This window comes from Convolutriloba macropyga, chromosome 12, assembly GCF_964194025.1.
Source record: "Convolutriloba macropyga chromosome 12, txConMacr16.3, whole genome shotgun sequence".
Classification (NCBI taxonomy): Eukaryota; Metazoa; Xenacoelomorpha; order Acoela; family Convolutidae; genus Convolutriloba; species Convolutriloba macropyga.
The window spans coordinates 9,900,056-9,922,193 of NC_134479.1; the positions used below are offsets into that span (position 1 = coordinate 9,900,056).

The 22,138-nt window shown below is 29.9% G+C and overlaps 1 protein-coding gene across 1 annotated transcript in view; it reads left to right on the forward strand.

Moving 5' to 3' along the window:
* Positions 1 to 489: 489 nt before the first annotated feature.
* The window catches only part of LOC142350988 (uncharacterized), a 54,923-nt gene continuing 33,274 nt past the window's right edge, over positions 490 to 22,138 (forward strand). Inside the window, exons 1-3 of the mRNA XM_075403019.1 lie at positions 490 to 573; positions 1,098 to 1,284; positions 5,536 to 5,766. Of these exons, the coding sequence (XP_075259134.1) occupies positions 1,100 to 1,284; positions 5,536 to 5,766 (416 nt within the window). The 5' untranslated portion in view covers positions 490 to 573; positions 1,098 to 1,099. The remainder of the gene's footprint in view (positions 574 to 1,097; positions 1,285 to 5,535; positions 5,767 to 22,138) is intronic.

Consider the following 22,138-nt stretch of genomic DNA (forward strand, 5'->3'; position numbering starts at 1 on the left):
GTAAATTTTTATACTTCCTTCTTCGTTTTTATTTAATCACAACTCTTCATCTTTCAATTTGTTTTCATTGAGTAATAACTTTTGTTTCCGTTAACACTAATTTCATTTAACCAATTGTTTTTGAGTTTTCCCCATAAAAACGAAGAGAAAATGCAGAAAATTTATTATCTTTTTTGGTTGAAAAATTTAGAAAAACCTCCTTTGAAACACAACCAAAAAACGCATTCTATCGAAGTGTACTCTCGTGTAATTCTCGACTAAAAAGACGGTTTTATACAGTTTCGAATCTCATCAATGCATCAAATTAAAAGATAGTGCTACCATTCTTTTTCAAATTTCTGTATCATTTCTTGAATCTTAAAAATTAATAAAATTTTTTTTTCCGAAAGTTTTCGAGAATTAAATTCGAGATTTTTCACAAACAATGAAAAAAAAATATGTGCTTCTTCGTAGTTACTATATTGCAAATAATGAGCAAGATCTCATCTGTAAAGGAAAGAACGCCTGCTCACTTTTATTGTAGATCAATTGGAGGAAGAAATGTGGGAAAAGAATTTGATTGTCTCGAGCGAGGTTAGGTTTTCATTCATTCTCCATTACACGGCCAATGTACGAAAATGGAAATTTCTGAATGTATGGCGTTCCGTGGAAACGAATGACAATACTTTTTTCATTTGTGTAAGCATTTTTTCACCGAGTAAATTAATTGTTCAAAACATGATATAAGTTGAAACAGCAATTAATATAAGAACAGATATAAGAACTTATCTGTAAGATATAAGAACAGATATGTGACGCGTTGAAATGAGTTAATAATGGCGTTTCGAAATTAGCGAAGAGATGTTGTCCCTATTTTTCACGACAGCCCCAAAAATGTTTACACGGCGGCCTCAAAAATGTTGAAACTCTTGGTGGATATATGGAACTGAAAACAGAAGAAAACTTGATCCATATTCGGTTACTGTAAATAATTTCCACTCAGGTTTACAACTCTAACCAAGATTTTGTAAAATTAAATGAGAAAATTGAACCCCCCCCCCCCCCCCCCCGAGAAATCCGACATTGGCCAAATAATGATAAATTGTTTACCCTTTTAGAAATGAAGAACAGTCTGCGAGAATTTCGAGTTGATCACGATTTGCCTGATAGAATTGATGTAAGTGTTGCATGGCGTTGCAACACATCTAATGATTGCCCACCCAAAGAAGTGTGGCCAACAAACATCAGAACTTGGAACTGTTTCCGGCTTCTTCCCCGCTGGGTGCAATTTGGTCAAAATCGCCGGTTAGTTATCCTATGAGAATTAATTAGATAAAATCTACTATAACAATAGTTGCAAAGGACTACAACATTATGGCTTTCGTATGGTTGCCAGTGTTGCCAAGGTTGCCAAGAAAGGTTTATGGTGGTCAACTCGGCCATCAAATTTCGAGTCGTAATTCAGGAGCAAAACACCAATCTAACCGAATGCAGAATCTGGAAAATTGATAAATAAGGACGCACACTTCCCGATCTCTGATAGGTCAGCCGTAAACGCATATTCTTTAAAGTCATTTCAATTGAAGTGCATTTTTCCAGCAGTCGTTTTTTCTCATAAAAAAGCATAACAACAAAAAGCCTGTCCGCAATTGCACCCTCGCCAATCTTTCCGTAATAATTCGTTTCTTTGAAACCTGAACAAAAGCCAAAAGCAATAAAAAAACAATTATGTCATTTATTTGAAAATATCGGCAGCATAAATGTTTTTAACATTTATCATTTTTAATATTTTGTGGTCTTCCTCTTCAGTGTGTTATTTTAAACAGTTTACTGGGAAAGTTTTTTCAGATCTTGTGTCTTAAGATGACTCGAGTTTCTGAGATAATATAAAGGTCCTCTTATCTTTCAAATCCGTGATTTTACGGAGTATTATGAGATCAACCAAATTTTCTTCTCAAAATTTGCATTATATTGATTAGCGTTGAAAGAGGTTATTTAAATTTCAGCGGAATGGATGTAAATACAGATAAATGTCGACAAAAATTCGTGTTCTTTTGTAATCGAAATAAAAAAAAATCTAGCAGATAAATTTTTAGTTCAGCGTAGTTCACTGTTAACTGAGACAAAGAGAGAGCAATGCAATCTTGTTTATGAACTGAATTGAAAATTTTATATTTGCTAATGTGGAACCATAATCAAATACGCTTTCGAAACCAAGATATCTTCCTTTTCTGAGTATTTTTATACAGTTTTTTTACTTGATTCCAGTAAAAACTTACCAAAAAAGCAAAAAGAATTTTTCACTGGCAAACAAGGGTACTGACACGGAACCTAGAGTTATTTAATTGGAGCGCGGTAGCGTTCCAGAGACAGAATTAAAAAAATTAACCCCAACTTCGCAGCCCGGCAGCTCAAATATATTGAAACAAGTTTTGATTTTCTGTAACAATCGTCAAATCAATCAATGACGACGGAACCAATTAAATTTTGTCACTCCTTGGGTAGTTGGAAAGCTAGTGCCCCCAAGTTTAATTGTCATTTTTTTAAAATTACAACGACAAAATTGAGTAATATAATCGTCAACCATTGCTTGCCAACGTAAGAAACCCCCTAACTGTTAAACTGGTTTGTATTAAAGAGCATGTCCCGCCACATGACTTTGATATTCCGAGAATGTGGGTTTGGTAACCACAACTTACGATTGTAAACTGAAACTATTTCTAAAAACTGATAGTTTGCGTGTAACATAATCTGTTGACAGCATCAAGGCTGTTTAAGAAGTAGAAACCAGTGCAATTAAAAGAATTTCTTAGAATGAACGCAATCAACCCAACATTCTGAGATCAAGTCTAATGTAAAATCATCGGAGAAAAAAAAGAGCTGTAGATGTAATTGATTGCAATAACTAAGCCAATTAGATGAGTGTCCACTCAAACAAGCGCGGCATTTAAAAGTAGAAGCAGTGTAACTATTCTTTAAGACTTTCTTTTTCTAACTTTTTAATAACTAGTAACTGAACAATCATCTTTTATTTGTAAAATGGGAAAATTTTAAATGATGTTTTGTTCAGGAACTTGTAGTCCTTAAGATACCAACATACCTGCCTCTGTGCTCAGTTAGAGTCCCTAGAGACCAAACCAGCTGCAATGGGGTTATACGAAACCTGGCTCACTGATTACGATAATTTAGACGTAACTTCCAGGTCAGGGTACCAACCAACCGACGAAAAAGTAGGAGGAATGGGTTTTTTCGTGCGAGAAGGCCGTACAATTCAACCTGTTTTTTTTCGAGGAAAATTTGAAACATCTACTTGTTACAACACAAATCGGGAAAAACGAACACTTCATGTTATACAGGCCGCCTTCCTAGAGTATTGCAACATCATTTGAAAAGTTCAATTTTCTGTTGTTCAATATAAAAACAATTGAAACAGAATCATTTAATATTGGTGACGTATGCATAGAAATATCTGGTACGCACCATCAGCAGAAAAATGACTTGATTAAGTCTTTTAATTCCAAATTGCAGATCAACGAGCCCGCAAGGGTAACCAAGTTAACACTGAATTGTTGTGATTACATCTCATCAAAGCGAATCCTAGAAATTGACCTTTAGCAATCATTATGCTCTGCTAATTGAGTTAAATTTATCTGTTGATTTCTATCAAAGTGATATTTTTTCCGGCAATTTTTGAACGTTTCAATGCAGAATAAAATTACTAAATTTCTTGTATTTTTGTAAGAAATTAGACGAAATGGATGGAAAAAAAATTGTTGAAAATAGTTTAGTTACCAGGAGAAAATTGCTAAAAAGCCATTGGTTTACATTCTGTTTGAAAAATATTTTTTAGCAAAGAGATCATTCTCATAGAACGCTCACACTTAACCCTAAAGATGAAAACGAATTCCGTACAAAACAATTACGGACTTTGTTTGAGCAATTTGTGCAAAAGGCTCGCAAGTGACACTCTTATCAAAAACTGGCTCAAACAGGAGATCCAGCAAGGAATAAGCGTCAGCGAAGCCATCAACTACTGACATGGATGTCGGAACAATTGATAACTTTTTGTTATTGTAGAAAAAGAATCAAGCAAGGCAAATTTTTCAAACCAAAACAGTGAGTCAGGTTTACATTTTAATGAAAAGTCCTTTTTCATTTATCATGTTGATGCTATTGAACTTTTTAACGCAGCAAAAAGCTTAGATAACAAGATATCAATTGGCCATGATGTGATTATAAATATACTTTTCTGAAGAATGCGGCGTCAGTCGTTGGTAAACCTTTGAATAATTTGATAAATAATAGCATACAGAAAAAACGAAAACAAAGACGGTAACTTTGTGATACCTCATATTCTTTCCGAATAGGCGCTCTATCATCCCTATTCAAGGTTTTGGAAAAAATTAAGTTTGGAACACATGAAAGGTTGATTGCCTCAAAAAACAAAACAAATACAGCTTTTGTTGCACCGATTTAGTTTTTGGGAAAAACGTTCATGTGAAACGCTATAGATTCAGTTACGGAAACTATGCGAACTGCATAAGATTCTCCAAAAACGGGTTCAGCCTAAATCATTGATTTTCAAAAGGCGTTTCACCAAAATGATGATAAAACTTTTCTGGAAATCTGGAGACAATGGTGTTTCGAGGCAAGAAATGAATAAATTGAATGCTTCTTTCCTATCAGATAGAAAACAAATTGAAGTCCATGGATCAAAATAGTCAAAAGAAAAGGAAAAAAATTTGGTTGTCCCTCAAAATTCACTTTTCGGCTGCTGCTGTTTCTCGTGTTCATCAATGATTTGCCCCAAATCGGTCCAAAGAGTTCAAAAATAACTATTTTCGTAGATGATACGACTCTTTTAACTTCAGTAAGAAGTTAGAAGAAATCTATTCCGGGATGGAAATTCTCACCAAATGAATTTCAGTCTATTTTTCTGCAACTGCGAAGGTTGTCTTTTTCTTTCTGGATGTTTTTTTTTAATTTCATTGGTGAAAAGGAAATTGTTCCGCTAAAAACCGCAAATCTATACCAAAAGAGGAATTATCAGTAGCAAAAATATCAGATTTTTTAAGCTGTCAAATGACGTAAGATGTCCGCATTTTAACGGAGAATGTTTTATTTTGTCCACACTTACCGAATTCAGCGCTAAGAACTTCAATTCTTACAACTATTCACCTTGTTCACAACATTTTTTTGCATTTTTAGTGGATTATAGCGTTGACACCTAAAACCGGGCAGCTTCTTATAATAAACAATTTACGGAGCCATATAAAGCAACTTCTAAACATGCTTCAGTACTTTTCCTGTCTGCACACTAGAGGCCTTAAATAGGAATTCACAAAATATTTTTAGTAATTTTGATTGATTGTGGTTCTGATTTTCAAAGTAATAATGTTCTAAACTTTTTTTTCATGTGTTAACTACTAATTTATGTATTGCGGTTATCATTTTTCTGCCGATTCGAAACCCGGATCCGCTTTAAGCGACAATGATATTTAAAATTTAGAAGTAGTTTAAACTTGTTTTTTTTATTTTTTTCTCTGTTATGTTTAGTTTTCCCGAATTTGTGAAGAACAAGGCTAAACGTAAGCAGCTTGAAATTGAACAAACTGTGGAAGGCGTTTGTCAATTCTCGGAAATGCCAAACCATCAGCCAGTTCAGCATGGAATCTTAAAAAATGATCTCAACTGGGACTGTGAATTGAACAATCAATGTCCCAAGTTTTTTGTGAACAGAAATTTCTCGCTGGAATGGAAATGTGTTGGGAACGAGTATTTTTTGAGGTTTGTACCCACCTAAACCAGACCGGTCAAAAACTGTCATGCAGGAAATGATATGTCCAAATAATGATTAACCTTTTTCGTATAGGGTATGATAATAAAGATGTGATTTTTTATATACCAAGGATGAGGTTCGCAAACCAATAAATCTATTTCCCAGACGGACTTGAGTCGTGGACTTTATTAGTAATAAGTATATGGGTACCTCCGCAACATAGAGCCGCGATACGGTACCCATATACACATTACTCTAAATCCCTTTGTTTTTTCCACTATATTTCCATTTTTCCACATAAATAAAAATCTATCATTTTTTGACTAATTTACTAAATTTTGCTAATATTAATTGTAAAATCTAAACTCACCATTACAACTTTAATACCTTTATCATCAAATGGATCAATAGCTATTTTATATTGTTCTTCTGTTTCTAAATGGTGTTTATTACTATCAATAGTAAAATTTGTAACATTTATTTTTAGCTTCATATATAGCGCTTTTATAGTCTTCAATAGTAATTTGGTTTTTAATAGTAGCTTTGGTTATACCCTTTAACTTTTTCTCATCTTTTCCTTTAACTGTATTATAATAATATGCTTTAGCTGTAAGGAAGCAGGCTTCTATAATTGTATCATTAGGTATTTCATCCTTCATCTTACCTAACTCATTATTATGTAAAAAATCTTTTATCTTATTCATTTCAGTTTCTAAATTACTATCTAAAGGAACATTTATGTTTATAAATATAGTATCAGTATCTGTATAATGATAACTACAATCTAACTCTTTCTCAAAGTAATCATATATAGCTTTTTACATAAATAGTTTAGTTATAGAAGTGATTATGATAATTAGTAGAATTAATTGCATATATTGGTACGAATGTTTTCTTAGCGTGGAGGTTACATTTATCGTGAGCATAACCTCTAAATTTACCATTTAGATAATCATGACCTCTAACAATGTCATTACCCAAAATTCTCTACAATAGAAACCCTAATGTACACCCTAATGTCTCTACAATAGAAACACTCAGTAGTAGGTGGAGTAATAGTATCTTCATTAAGTGGAATATTAATATTAAAATAATTTACTCTACTTATAAACCAATCAACTATATCTTCACCGGAATAATTTTCATACTTATCTTCTAATATATCAGGATAGTCACTTTTTATATATAAACCACAAGCAATAGGAATGTGTTTTTTGTTTTTCATTATACATTCAAAATCATAATACATAGCAAATGGTACTCTGTTTTCATAATGGAACTTATCAAACTTTAGATATTCATCCTTATAGATTGGTTTCTTCCCACATGTTTCTGTGTATTACATAAATCCAAATCTTTATTTAATGCAACTTCTGTTCTAAATGATACACAACATTTTAGACATGGATAACAGTTATGTTTAGACGATTTCCTTAATAAGAATGATACATCTTTACATAGGAAATAATGATTATCCCAGTATAATATATTACATCCTTTAGGATCATTATGATTGATTAAAACAGGATTAATAGTTTTATTTTTATTTAGATTGAACACATTAAATAATACTTTATCTTTGTTTAACACTTGTCTTTTCTGTAAAAATTTATAACCATAGCGAGGTGGAATCTTTGGTAATTTTATCTCATTAATATAAACTGGTTTATTATAACTACTAACTCTATTGGGATTATGTGGTGCAGGATGTAGATAAGCAATTAAACTCCACAATAAACATTTTTTATCATTATTATTTATGTTTATTATATAATTCGAATTAAATGGTAACTCAGTAGTACAACCACCAGTAGGATAGAACCTATGTATATACATTGTTCTTTTAACAAATCTTTGCATGCTCCAACCAGATTGATTCATCTCTTGTTCTTGCATTCTAGTGTCTAGTTCACTATTCAACATATCCAAGTCATGAGGACCATTACATTGTCTAGTCATTAGTCTAAATGTGATTTCGTTTTCTTCTAACTTATCATGTGTCGGTTTTGTATACTTTACTACATCAAAGGTGTTAAACTTGATATGGGGATGTATGTTATACATTGCCTCTAAAACATTCAAGAATTTAGGATCTTCATAATTACTACTTGTTATCATTATTTGATTATACTTCATATTATGATCTAATCCCAAATCATTAACTTTATCTCGCCACTTCTCATCAACAACTTTTTTCTGTTTAAAATTTCTTTCTGTTCATCTGATTCACTGTGTTCATTCTTATTGTTATATCTGGTATTACATATATTGCAATATCCTTCAGTTTTATTATGGGTCTCTGAACCTGCTTCACCATTATCTTCCCTATCTATATTATTGTTATCATCTCCAGTTATATCCTTATCTTTTTCCTTAACATTATCTTGATGCATCTTTGTTTTCAAATGTTGATCCACACTATATTGACTCAGAGTAGTTTTACATATTACACATTCGAACTTACTCCTATTCTGTATTATTTCCCCATTAACTAATCTTACTTTATTCCTATGTTTTAATGTGTCCATATGTTTAGCATATTCAGTATTATTATCCAGATACATATCACAACAATCACAATACTTTATTCCCTCTGGTTTAGGATACTGATTATCTATTTTTTGTTCTATATCTTCATTAGTAACTTTTATTCCATCCTCATTAGCACTCTCAATAATTTTATTTCTATTATATAATCGCTCATTCTTTTTATGTTTAAGTGATTGATTATGCCTATAATAATTCTTTTGAGTTAACTCTTGATTGCAAGCTTCACATTTAAACTTATTTGTTTTAGACTTTTGGAAATAGACAAAATCATCAGATGAATCTAAGTCTAAATCTGAATCTTTAGATTGATCTAAGCCTTCAAATTGATCTAAGTCCTTAGATTGATCTAAGTCTTTAGATTGATCTAAGTCTTTAGATTGATCTAAATATAAAAAGTAATTTGCTTCAACCTTTCGCAATGACTCACGCATATCTAATTCTCGTTGTTTTAATTTTGCTACTTGTTTATCATGCAACTCTTTTATTTCTTCATTTATTTGATTAAAACATCTGACTTTTCTAATTCTACCTTTTGTCTTTCCTTATCTACTGGTTTGATTTCCATTTGGACGGCCATACTAGTAGAACTAGATTGAGCTTGTCCACCACCGAATTGGATTTGTCCATGAGATTGAGCTCGCGCATTTCCAGATTGGAGTTGTTCATTCTCAGATTGAACATTTTCGTTAGGACCTTGAGAACTCATTTTTATAGTGCAAATTTTGAAATAACATGCTTATATATATTTTCACAATATAAAAATGAGTACTAATTGTAATAAATGTGAAGATAAAGCTTGGTGTTGGAGTTGTGATGAGTGCCAAAGTAAACCTTATTTATGTTTCAAATGTAATGAAACTATACCATATAGAGATAGTCTCTTTCATATGAGTAAGCATTATAATGATCCCAATCACTATTTAACATGTAGAATGTGTAAGATAAATAAACATATTTCATACTATAGATTTAAATGTTTTAGATGTAGATTATGTATCCATCTCCATAGATATAGATTTGGCCATACTAACGAAAGATTTAGAGAACATGTAAAAAATATAATATCTACGAACGAGCTCAGCTCGTGGCAAGCCAAGCGGTTCAACGGAGTCGTTTTGCAAATTCACCGGTAGTGAAACATGGGCGAAGCCCTCTCTGCGAAGCATTTCCCTCTGATTGAGGTCTAATAAGAACAGAATTTCATTCTGAAGTTTAGTACAATAAAATGTTATTTTTATTCCTTATATAATGATTTATCTATGGTAAACCAAGAAGTTTGGGAATGGGCTAAGCCTTTGTTTCACCAACCAAAGACTTCGTCTCCTCCCTGATTATATAACTATAAAAAATGGCTAAGCTAGATAAACTTATAGAAATAAACAGTCTAGAAAAACAAAAGAGAAGAAATAGACGAGAAGATAAATTAAAACAACAAGAATATTATGGATACATAGAAGAGTTATTTGATCCTTTAACTAAAACACTAAATGCAAACACTGAACGGAATCTAGCATTAGGTGAACAAACATTAAGAGCATTTAATTGGCAAAATCAAGAGTTAGATGAACAAAATAAGATGATAGAGCAAACTAGAAACAGGGCATTAATGAAGCCTGATTTGTCCATTGAAGCCGTGGAGGAAACTCAAGATATAGCACCAGTTTATGTTGATACCAAAACAGCCAAACTTCTTCATGACATTGGGGCTCAAACTAATCCTCAATTAAAATTAAATCTTGTAGATTTACCTACTAGAAGAAATAAAAAGAATGATGTTGATATAACCCTAGAGCAGGGTGCATTTTAAGTTAAGGATATTATATATGAATTTTCAGATGGCTTTATTAACTTTCTTACTAAATCAAATGTAACATATGATGATAATATTGAGGAAGATGAAAACCAAATTAAAAAAATTTAAAAGGGTATTAGATATGATGTAGGAAAAGGGGATACGAAAAGAGCTAGATATAGAACAATAAAACCTATAATGGTGTAAAATATGATGTATTTGGCAGGGGTTTAAATAGCAACCCTAACCCAAATAATTTACTAGAAAGACTAGAATTATTAATACTAGAAACAAAAGCTGCTGATGATGGATTGTATGATGAAATGTTAGATATATCTAAGCAACTATTATCAATGAATATTATTAATCAAGAGCAACTAGATAATTTTGTTTTTATCTATGGTAAATAAATAATGATGGAAAAATAACAACAACAACAACTATTAGCTAAAGAAATATTCAGTCCTCAAATTACAAAGTTTAGAAGAGAAAGAATAATACCATTAAATAAAGATGAAATATGGTCAGCTGATTTAATTGATAAGTCATCTCTAAGTAAATAAAATAATAATTGTAAGTTTATTTTAACTGTTATAGATATATTCACAAAATATGCATGGGCTATTCCATTAAAGATAAAATCTGGTTAGTCTATAACTAATGGATTTAAAACAATCCTATCAAAAGTAATGGGTAGATAGAGGTAGTGGGTTTTACAATAAAACATTTAAATCTTTACTTAAAGAATATGAAACAAAACTATATTCTTTTTAATATGATTTAAAGGCTGCGTTTATAGAGAGATTTAATAGAACCTTATTACACATAATTAAAAAACCAATGTTCATCAATGGTGATGGTAGTTGGGTAAATATACTAAATGATGCAGTCATAACATATAACAATTACATTCATTCAACAAATAATATGACACCAGTTGATGCTTCTAATAATCCTGATAAAGTTAGATATATCAGGGAAGCTGCTTCGCAGATTATATCTACTTCTACTAAGATTGAACCAAAGGGTAAACCTGGCTACGCCCAATTTAATGTTGTGATTATGTTAGAAATGCAGATAAACGTAATATCTTCTCTAAGGGATACACAAAAAAATAGAAGATTTTAATGGAGAGATAATAGAAGGTAAATATTACAAACAGGAATTATTATAATCCGAGTTTGACTTTGAATCTAATAATAAAGTTTTAGAAATATTAGACATATTTCTTACTGTAAACAAATACAAAGATGACAAGAAATAGATTTAACCAAGCGAAACATCAATGGCGAAGCTTGACCGGAGGTCCATCGGGAAATCCGCTTCTCGGATCAACATCAACAAACAACTTAACACCAACTGAGGCTCGTGGGTTATTCCTAGAAGATAATGATAATATTGATATGAAGGATACCTATAAAATTACAAATGTTCATCCTCCAATAGATGAAAAAGATGTTGTTAATAAAGAGTATTGAGACAATAACCTATTATCTTCTAATAATAAAATAGATATTTTAAGTAAAAACTTAAATGAGCTAAGAAAAGGTGAAAGTCACAACTAAAACATTACAACTAAATGAAACACAAGTTAATGATGAACTAATTAATGAGTTTATTGAATCAGCAAATAAAGTCACAAATACTGTTAACTTTTGTAATAGTCGCCGCTGATACTATCTCTAAATATAATCAAATAAGACAAGGATTTGATAATAATAAGTTTAATCAAAATATAACTAACATACATTTAGATGATATGTTTACTAACGGTCTAAGAGAAATGAAAGAATACAATAAATCTCTTATAAAAGTTATTGTACAATATATAATAGCTATACTTTAACGAAGTACGTTAGTTGATAATAAAGAGCAAGCAAGACTTCAGATGCATTATGGCTTTAAACAAGAAGATATAATGAAAGAAATAGAAAGAGTTTTTACAAATGAAAATAAGCAAAGCTATGACGGAGTCCATGACCAATCCAACAGCACCGATTGAGAGATTACTATATCCAGACTTGTCATCAATATCAGAACGATTAAAAAACGAAAAGATTCAAACTAATAATAAATTTAACAACAACATTAATATTATAAAAGATATAAGGAATTATTATGAAACTGAAACTAATAACTATAATAAGAAGTTAAGTAGATATAAAAATTATATTAACGTAGCTGAGATAACAGAAATACTATTATCATCAACAGCAACAACGGCAACAACAACATCACTTGAATTAAGATGTATAGGATTACCTTATTCTATACCAATAGCTTTTGCTACAGCAACTGTTTGTGGTTGATTATCAAAAACAATTAATACTAAAATCAGAAATAAAAATATAAAGTATTCACAAATGTATATTTTAGGTAAACAGTTTTGCGACAAGTTTAATAAACTATATACTAAATCAATGAAAGATAATAAAATAGATAATGATGAATATAATGAATTAGTCAAGGTATATGAAAAATTTAAGAAGAACAAGAAAAAAAGGTTAATTGTTTTTTTAGATTAAAGCTATTAGTACTTAGTAATAACAATGTTTTTAGTAATAATAATATTAGTATTAATATTTATAGATAGATATAGAGTTTTAACTGAAACTATAGTCTTAGTCGCAGCCATAAATAAATTATCTTTTCTTTGTACCTAAGTTTAACCCTCTTCCTTTTTGTACTACCTTTTTACCTTCACCAGTAGTTGCAAAATTATTTAAATCAGGTGTGGCTGATAAAGCAGCTCTGGGGTTTCTAGATGCAGCTGCACTTACTATTTTACTTGCTATTTCTAATGCTCTTACAGGGTTATTAGCAACTTTCTTTCCGAAGTTAACTATAGCTCTACCAACACTTTTAAAAAAATCTTTCAATCCCTCTGCTTCTTTTGTTGCATCACTAACAGTCATTGACTTATTTCTCTTACACATAAAACAATTACCCTTTAACTTCTTAGTACCTTTTGAAGTAATAAAACCTGTTATGTTATTAGTACTACTATAATGTCTACCACCAACGCAATAAGAATTAGTTTTGAACTTATTTAAAAGACTCATTTCTATATATAAAAAAATGGAACTAAAAAAATATAATCCTTATGTTGTTAAACCTAAGCCTAAGACAACGGGTTCCACCCACGAGCGAAGCTCGACGACTAAGCCTAAGACAAGGCTTGAAGCTAAGGGTCTATATCAAGAGATAAAATGGAAATTAGATATTATTTATGCTAGGGGATTTGTTAAGACTAGTAGGAAATAGTTTAGAGCTATATGGCTTCGCACATGTTTCACGATAACACTGACTACAACTAAAACACTGACTATAATTAAGATATTACATCAACCATCTTGTTACGATCACTATTAACACTAATAAACTTTCTAGTTAATACTAATGCATGACATAAAACATCGGCAACTGCAGCAGTAATTTTAAAATAAAGTTGTATTGGTTGTGGACCGATATGATCACTTTCATATCTAGTATCGAATACATATATTCTATAATTACTTTTGAAATTAGGTTTATAGTTTGTGGACCTATATGATCACTTTGATATTTAGTATCGAATACATATATTCTATAATTACTTTTGAATGTTCTGAGATTTTTATATGGTTTTATATTATGTGGTAGCCCATTATAATCTTTATTAAAGCTAACAATCTCTTTGAAAGCCTCATTATAATTATGAGTACAATAATTAATATTCATTCTATCCTCGGGATAAAACTCTTTACCAATCTTACCATAACATTCAGTAACATTCATTATATCAAATGTACTTGCATCATGAGTTTGTTCATTAACATTTTTTTTTCAAAACCAACTATTATATATTGTGGTCCTTCCATACCACTTTCCATACCTACATCAAACAAGAAGTTAGTAGCGATGTGTACATTCTTATAAAATGTCTTTCTTTCATAGTAACTAAAGTCTACATTATTCTTTTCACTTAAACCCTTTTGCACAATAATTCTATTGTCATTACTAAGATCAATACTGGGCCCACACCATGATATATCTCTAATATCTATATTACCATCATTACCAACTGCATCAGCACCAGCATTAACTCTAAATAGAGCTCTATCATTATTATTTCTTTTTAATATTAGTTTAAATCCTAAACCATATATAATCTTTTCTAAATCATTTACGAAACCAATTAGATCACTCATCTTAACCATCATATACATATGAGCTCGTTCTGCAGCAATATGGTCACCTTTAAGTTGACTCTCTCTATTACCTTGATTTCTAGCAAAACCATTCTCATATTCATCAAGAGTACTAGTTAATAACTTATACATCGATAGATTAGGATGGCAATGATCTATATATTCAATAGTCCTACCACCACTAGTTTCAAGCTTAACTGAACTAAACAAAGCCATCATACCATAATTATCTAATCTGATATTAGCATTATTAGCAAATACACCACCAGCATCATCTGATACAACAAACTCTATCTCTAGATATGAATCATGCAAATTTAAACGATTCTCTTCTCTATTGAGAATGATATTAATATTAGTATTAACCGTAGTCATTGTTGCTAGATTATTGGGTTTATATTTTATAATCTTACTTTTGAGTATACCATTATTATAACCATAAGTTTTGTCCAAATTAATGTTCATTTTTATAATCCAAAAATTTAACTTTAACTATAAATATAACTATAGTTATAACTATAACTATGACTATAACTAAAGCTACAATTATAACTATAAATATAATCTAATATTTGAATATAAAAAATGACTGAAAACTTAATTCTACATGAACTACAAAAGTTACATGAAACTCTAACTAAAACTAAAGAACAGCATACACTTAACTTTAGAATGATAATGCCAACAGAAAAGTTTAGCTTTAGTGAAACTATACTTAACTCATCAAAATTAGGTTTAATTAGATTGTCTGTTTATAAATCCGTGTTTAAAGTGAATAGAAGGAACAATCAATTCTTATATGATACCCAAGGTGAAGCATGGTCAGATACCAGTATTTTAGCTGTTATAACAGGTGCATATGAATTAATCGAAATAGCAGAATTAATAAAAGAAGAAACCAATGGTAAGGTTAAAATAGAACCTGATATGAATACAATGAAAAGTTTAATGGAAATAAAACAAGGTGCAATTAACTTTGACATAGAAAATTCAATAGCCCAATTAGTGGGCTTTAGAAAAATAGAATATGAACAAGGTAAATATACATCTCAGAAAATTGTTGATATTATGGGTTTTAGTACTTTTAACATTAATTGTAATGTGATATCTGGCGTTAAAAATAATGGGAATAACACAGACATACTATATACTTTTATTCTAAAAGAACCACCAGGTTACTTGATAAATATTATACCAACTAATATCTTGTATCAAAATGTAACTAAAGATAGAATAATATATATAGAGCTTCATATTAAAGATGAGCATGGAAGACCTATAGACTTTAATGGTGATGTATTAACTTTTACTTTACATCTGACGTAGTCAGCTGACCAAAGGTCCATCAGTGAAGCTGCTTCGCAGATCTGGTGTAGCCAGCAATATCGTTGATCTAGTCTAAATTATAGATCTAACTCTAGATATAGAAATAAACTTAAACTAAACTACAAAACTCTCGGATCCCAATTAATTCTTATTATACCATTAGTAATTTTTTTTAGTTATATCAATGACAATGTAATTATAAGGCTCTTTCCATACCTTATCACATGTATTAGCAAAATCATTATAACTAAGTTCAACATTATTAAAGAAATCTTGATATATAGATATGAGGACTCTACCTTTTGTTCAAATAAAATAAATAGATTACAATTCTCTCTAACACTCTGTCTATCTATTGTGAATATTTTTTGATTAAGATATATCATATTACATTTATTATGTCTACCTCTACAAAAGTATTCATTAATAACTGGTTCTTTGGCTCTAACATTGTCGAATATCATTAGTTTCTTTAAGTCTTTGGGTGGTTGATCGGGAGTGGGTAAATCTTTTTATATCTTTAACAAACTCAATATCTGCTTTATCGTTTATTTTCTCTACATCTTCATATTGATCACCAGTAGGACCAATGATGTATAGCTTATCAAAGTATTTTCTAGCCACAATGAGTTTTTTTAATAAGAATGTCTTACCGCATTCACTAGGATCAGATATTATACATCTAAAGTTCTCCAGGAGTGTAGCGTCTGTAATTATATTCTCATCATTTAACCATGATTGTGGATCTTCTTTTATTTTTACAGCGATATTGTCACTAGGATCAGTGTAACTGCTTTGTTTACCACAGACGGAGTCTGTTCGCGGATATTCTTTGTTATTAGGTTTGCCCCTTTGATGTTTTTCATCAAATAGATATATAAAATTATCAATATCATTAACATTATCATTTTGATTATCATTATCATTAACATTATCATTAGCATTATCATTATCATTAACATTATCATTATCATTATCATTATTGGTAAAGCTACTTCGTAGATCATTATCATTAACTTTATCTTTATCATTAACATTATCATTATCATTATCATTAACATTGTCATTATCATTATAATTATCATTATCATTATTCTTATCATTATCATTAACATTAACATTATCATTATCATTATATTTATCATTAACGTTACAACCTAAACAAAAACACACACTATATATTCCTGGATATTTACATTGATTAACTAGAATATTCAAAGCATTGTTAATGCTAAATCCTCTATCAATAAGATAGATCATATATAAACAATAAGACCCACAATAAGATTCATCATGTTGTGGTATTCTCTCATTAGAGCCTAGATCAATATATTCTTCTAAAAATAATGGTGGGATCTCAACACCAAAACTATCAAAGTAATATGTTGGACCACCTTCTCTTCTTATAACTAAAACACAATGTGTACCATCAGTTGGATGTAGAAGGACAATAATGTTGGAGTTAGGTTCAAAGATTGTTTTAGGACTTTGATCTCTCATCACTATATCAATTGGTGTTAGACTAATATCTTTTCCTATATCTTTTAATATTAGTATTAACCGTAGTCATTGTTGCTAGATTATTAGGTTTATATTTTATAATCTTACTTTTGAGTATACCATTATTATAACCATAAGTTTTATCCAAATTAAGGTTCATTTTTATAATCCAAAAAGTTATTTTTAACTATAACTATAACTATAATAATAACTATAACTAAGACTATAACTAAAGCTATAATTATAACTATAAATATAATCTAATATTTGAATATAAAAAATGACTGAAAACTTAATTCTACATGAACTACAAAAGTTACATGAAACTCTAACTAAAACTAAAGAACAGCACACACTTAACTTTAGAATGATAATGCCAACAGAAAAGTTTAGCTTTAGTGAAACTATACTTAACTCATCAAAATTAGGTTTAATTAGATTGTCTGTTTATAAATCCGTGTTTAAAGTGAATAGAAGGAACAATCAATTCATATATGATACCCAAGGTGAAGCATGGTCAGATACCCGTACTTTAGCTGTTATACCAGGTGCATATGAATTAATCGGAATAGCAGAATTAATAAAAGAAGAAACTAATGGTAATGTTATAATAGAACCTGATAAGAATACAATGAAACGTTTAATGGAAATAAAACAAGGTACAATTAACTTTGACATAGAAAATTCAATAGCCCCATTGGTGGGCTTTAGAAAAATAGCATATGAACAAGGTAAATATACATCTCTGAAACTTATTGATCTTATGGGTTTTAGTACTTTTAACATTCATTGTAATGTGATATCTGGCGTTAAAAATAATGGGAATAACACAGACATACTATATACTTTTATTCTAAAAGAACCACCAGGTTACTTGATAAAGATTAAACCAACTAATATCTTGTATCAAAATGTAACTAAAGATAAAATAGAATATATAGAGCTTCATATTAAAGACGAGCATGGAAGCCCTATAGACTTTAATGGTGATGTTTTAACTTTTACTTAACATCTGACGTAGTCAGCTGACCAAAAGTCCATCGGTGAAGCTGCTTCGCAGATCTGGTGTAACCAGCAAAATCGTTGATCTAGCCTAAATTATAGATCTAACTCTAGATATAGATATAAACTTAAACTAAACTACAAAACTCTCCGGTCCCAATTGATTCTTTTTATACCATTAGTATTTTTATTTTTAGTTATATCAATGACAATGTAATTATAAGGCTCCTTCAATACCTTATCACATGTATTAGCAAAATCATTATAACTAAGTTCAACATTATTAAAGAAATCTTGATATATAGATATGAGGACTCTACCTTTTGTTCAAATAAAATAAATAGATTACAATTCTCTCTAACACTCTGTCTATCTATTGTGAATAGATTTTGATTAAGATATATCAGATTACATTTATTATGTCTACCTCTACAAAAGTATTCATTAATAACTGGTTCTTTGGCTCTAACATTGTCGAATATCATTAGTTTCTTTAAGTCTTTGGGTGGTTGATCGGGAGTGGGTAAATCTTTTTATATCTTTAACAAACTCAATATCTGCTTTATCGTTTATTTTCTCTACATCTTCATATTGATCACCAGTAGGACCAATGATGTATAGCTTATCAAAGTATTTTCTAGCCAGAATGAGTTTTTTTTAATAAGAATGTCTTACCGCATTCACTAGGATCAGATATTATACATCTAAAGTTCTCCAGGAGTGTAGCTTCTGTAATTATATTCTCATCATCTAACCATGATTGTAAATCTTCTTTTATTTTTACAGCGATATTGTTACTAGGATCAGTGTAACTGCTTTGTTTACCACAGACGGAGTCCGTTCGCGGATATTCTTTGTTATTAGGTTTGCCCCTTTGATGTTTTTCATCAAATAGATATATAAAATTATCAATATCATTAACATTATCATTATGATTATCATTATCATTAACATTATCATTAGCATTATCATTATCATTATCATTATTCGTAAAGTTACTTCGTAGATCATTATCATCAACTTTATCTTTATCATTAACATTATCATTATCATTATCATTATCACTAACATTGTCATTATCATTATAATTATCATTATCATTATTCTTATCAGTATCAATAACATTAACATTATCATTATCATTATATTTATAATTAACGTTACAACCTAAACAAAAACACACACTATATATTCCTGGATATTTACATTGATTAACTAGAATATTCAAAGCATTGTTAATGCTAAATCCTCTATCAATAAGATAGATCATATATAAACAATAAGCCCCACAATAAGATTCATCATATTGTGGTATTCTCTCATTAGAGCCTAGATCAATATATTCTTCTAGAAATAATGGTGGGATCTCAACACCAAAACTATGAAAGTAAGATGTTGGACCACCTTCTCTTCTTATAACTAAAACACAATGTGTACCATCAGTTGGATGTAGATTGACAATAATGTTGGAGTTAGGTTCAAAGATTGTTTCAGGACTTTGATCTCTCCTCACTATATCAATTGGTGTTAGACTAATATCTTTTCCTATATCTTTTAAAATTAGTATTAACCGTAGTCATTGTTGCTAGATTATTAGGTTTATATTTTATAATCTTTCTTTTGAGTATACCATTATTATAACCATAAGTTTTATCCAAATTAAAGTTCATTTTTATAATCCAAAAAGTTAACTTTAAGTATAACTATAACTATAATAATAACTATAACTATGACTATAACTAAAGCTATAATTATAACTATAAATATAATCTAATATTTGAATATAAAAAATGACTGAAAACCTAATTCTACATGAACTACAAAAGTTACATGAAACTCTAACTAAAACTAAAGAACAGCATACACTTAACTTTAGAATGATAAAGCCAACAGAAAAGTTTAGCTTTAGTGAAACTATACTTAACTCATCAAAATTAGGTTTAATTAGATTATCTGTTTATAAATCGGTGTTTAAAGGGAATAGAAGGAACAATCAATTCTTATATGATACCCAAGGTGAAGCATGGTCAGATACCCGTATTTTAGCTGTTATACCAGGTGCATATGAATTAATCGGAATAGCAGAATTAATAAAAGAAGAAACTAATGGTAATGTTATAATAGAACCTGATAAGAATACAATGAAACGTTTAATGGAAATAAAACAGGGTGCAATTAATTTTGACATAGAAAATTCAATAGCCCCATTAGTGGGCTTTAGAAAAATATTATATGAACAAGGTAAAAATACATCTTTGAAACTTATTGATCTTATGGGTTTTAGTACTTTTAACATTCATTGTAATGTGATATCTGGCGTTAAAACTAATGGGAATAACACAGACATACTATATACTTTTATTCTAAAAGAACCACCAGGTTACTTGATAAAGATTAAACCAACTAAAATCTTGTATCTAAATGTAACTAAAGATAAAATAGAATATATAGAGCTTCATATTAAAGACGAGCATGGAAGCCCTATAGACTTTAATGGTGACGTTTTAACTTTTACTTAACATCTGACGTAGTCAGCTGACCAAAGGTCCATCGGTGAAGCTGCTTCGCAGATCTGGTGTAACCAGCAAAATCGTTGATCTAGCCTAAATTATAGATCTAACTCTAGATATAGATATAAACTTAAACTGAACTAAAGAACTCTCCGGTCCCAATTGATTCTTTTTATACCACTAGTATTTTTATTTTTAGTTATATCAATGACAATGTAATTATAAGGCTCTTTCAATACCTTATTACATATATTAGCAAAATCATTATAACTAAGTTCAACATTGTTGAAGAAATCTTGGTATATAGATATGAGGACTCTACCTTTTGTTCAAAAATTAAAATAAATAGATTACAATTCTCTCTAACACTCTGTCTATCTATTGTGAATAGATTTTGATTAAGATATATCAGATTACAATTATTATGTCTACCTCTACAAAATTATTCATCAATAACTGGTTCTTTGGCTCTAACATTGTCGAATATCATTAGTTTCTTTAAGTCTTTGGGTGGTTGATCGGGAGTGGGTAAATCTTTTTATATCTTTAACAAACTCAATATCTGCTTTATCGTTTATTATCTCTACATCTTCATATTGATCACCAGTAGGACCAATGATGTATAGCTTATCAAAGCATTTTCTGGCCAGAATGATTGTTTTTAATAAGAATGTCTTACCGCATTCACTAGGACCAGATGTTATGCATCTAAAGTTCTCCAGGAGTGTAGCTTCTGTAATTATATACTCATCATTTAACCATGATTGTAGATCTTCTTTTTTACAGAGATATTGTTACTAGCATCAGGGTAACTGCTTTGTTTACCACAGAGGGAGTCTGTTCGCGGATATTCTTTGTTGTTAGGTTTGCCCCTTTGATGTTTTTCATCAAATAGATATATAAAATTATCAATATCATTAACATTCTCATTATCATTATCATTATCATTAACATTATCATTAGCATTATCATTATCATTAACATTATCATTATCATTATCATTATTCGTAAAACTACTTCGTAGATCATTATCATTAACATTATCATTATCATTAACATTATCATTATCATTATCATTAACATTATCATTATCATTATCATAATCATTATCATTATCATTATCATTATCATTATCATTATCATTATCATTATCATTTACATTAACATTATCATTATCATTATATTTATCATTAACATTACAACCTAAACAAAAACACACATTATATATTCCTGGATATTTACATTGATTAACTAGAATATTCAAAGCATTGTTAATTCTAAATCCTCTATCAATAAGATAGATTATATAAAAACAATAAGCCCCACAATAAGATTCATCATATTGTTGTATTCTCTCATTAGAGCCTATATCAATATATTCTTTTAAAAAAATGGTGGGGTCTCAACACCAAAACTATCAAAGTAATATGTTGGACCACCTTCTCTTCTTATAACTAAAACACAATGTGTACCATCAGTTGGATGTAGATTGACAATAATGTTGGAGTTA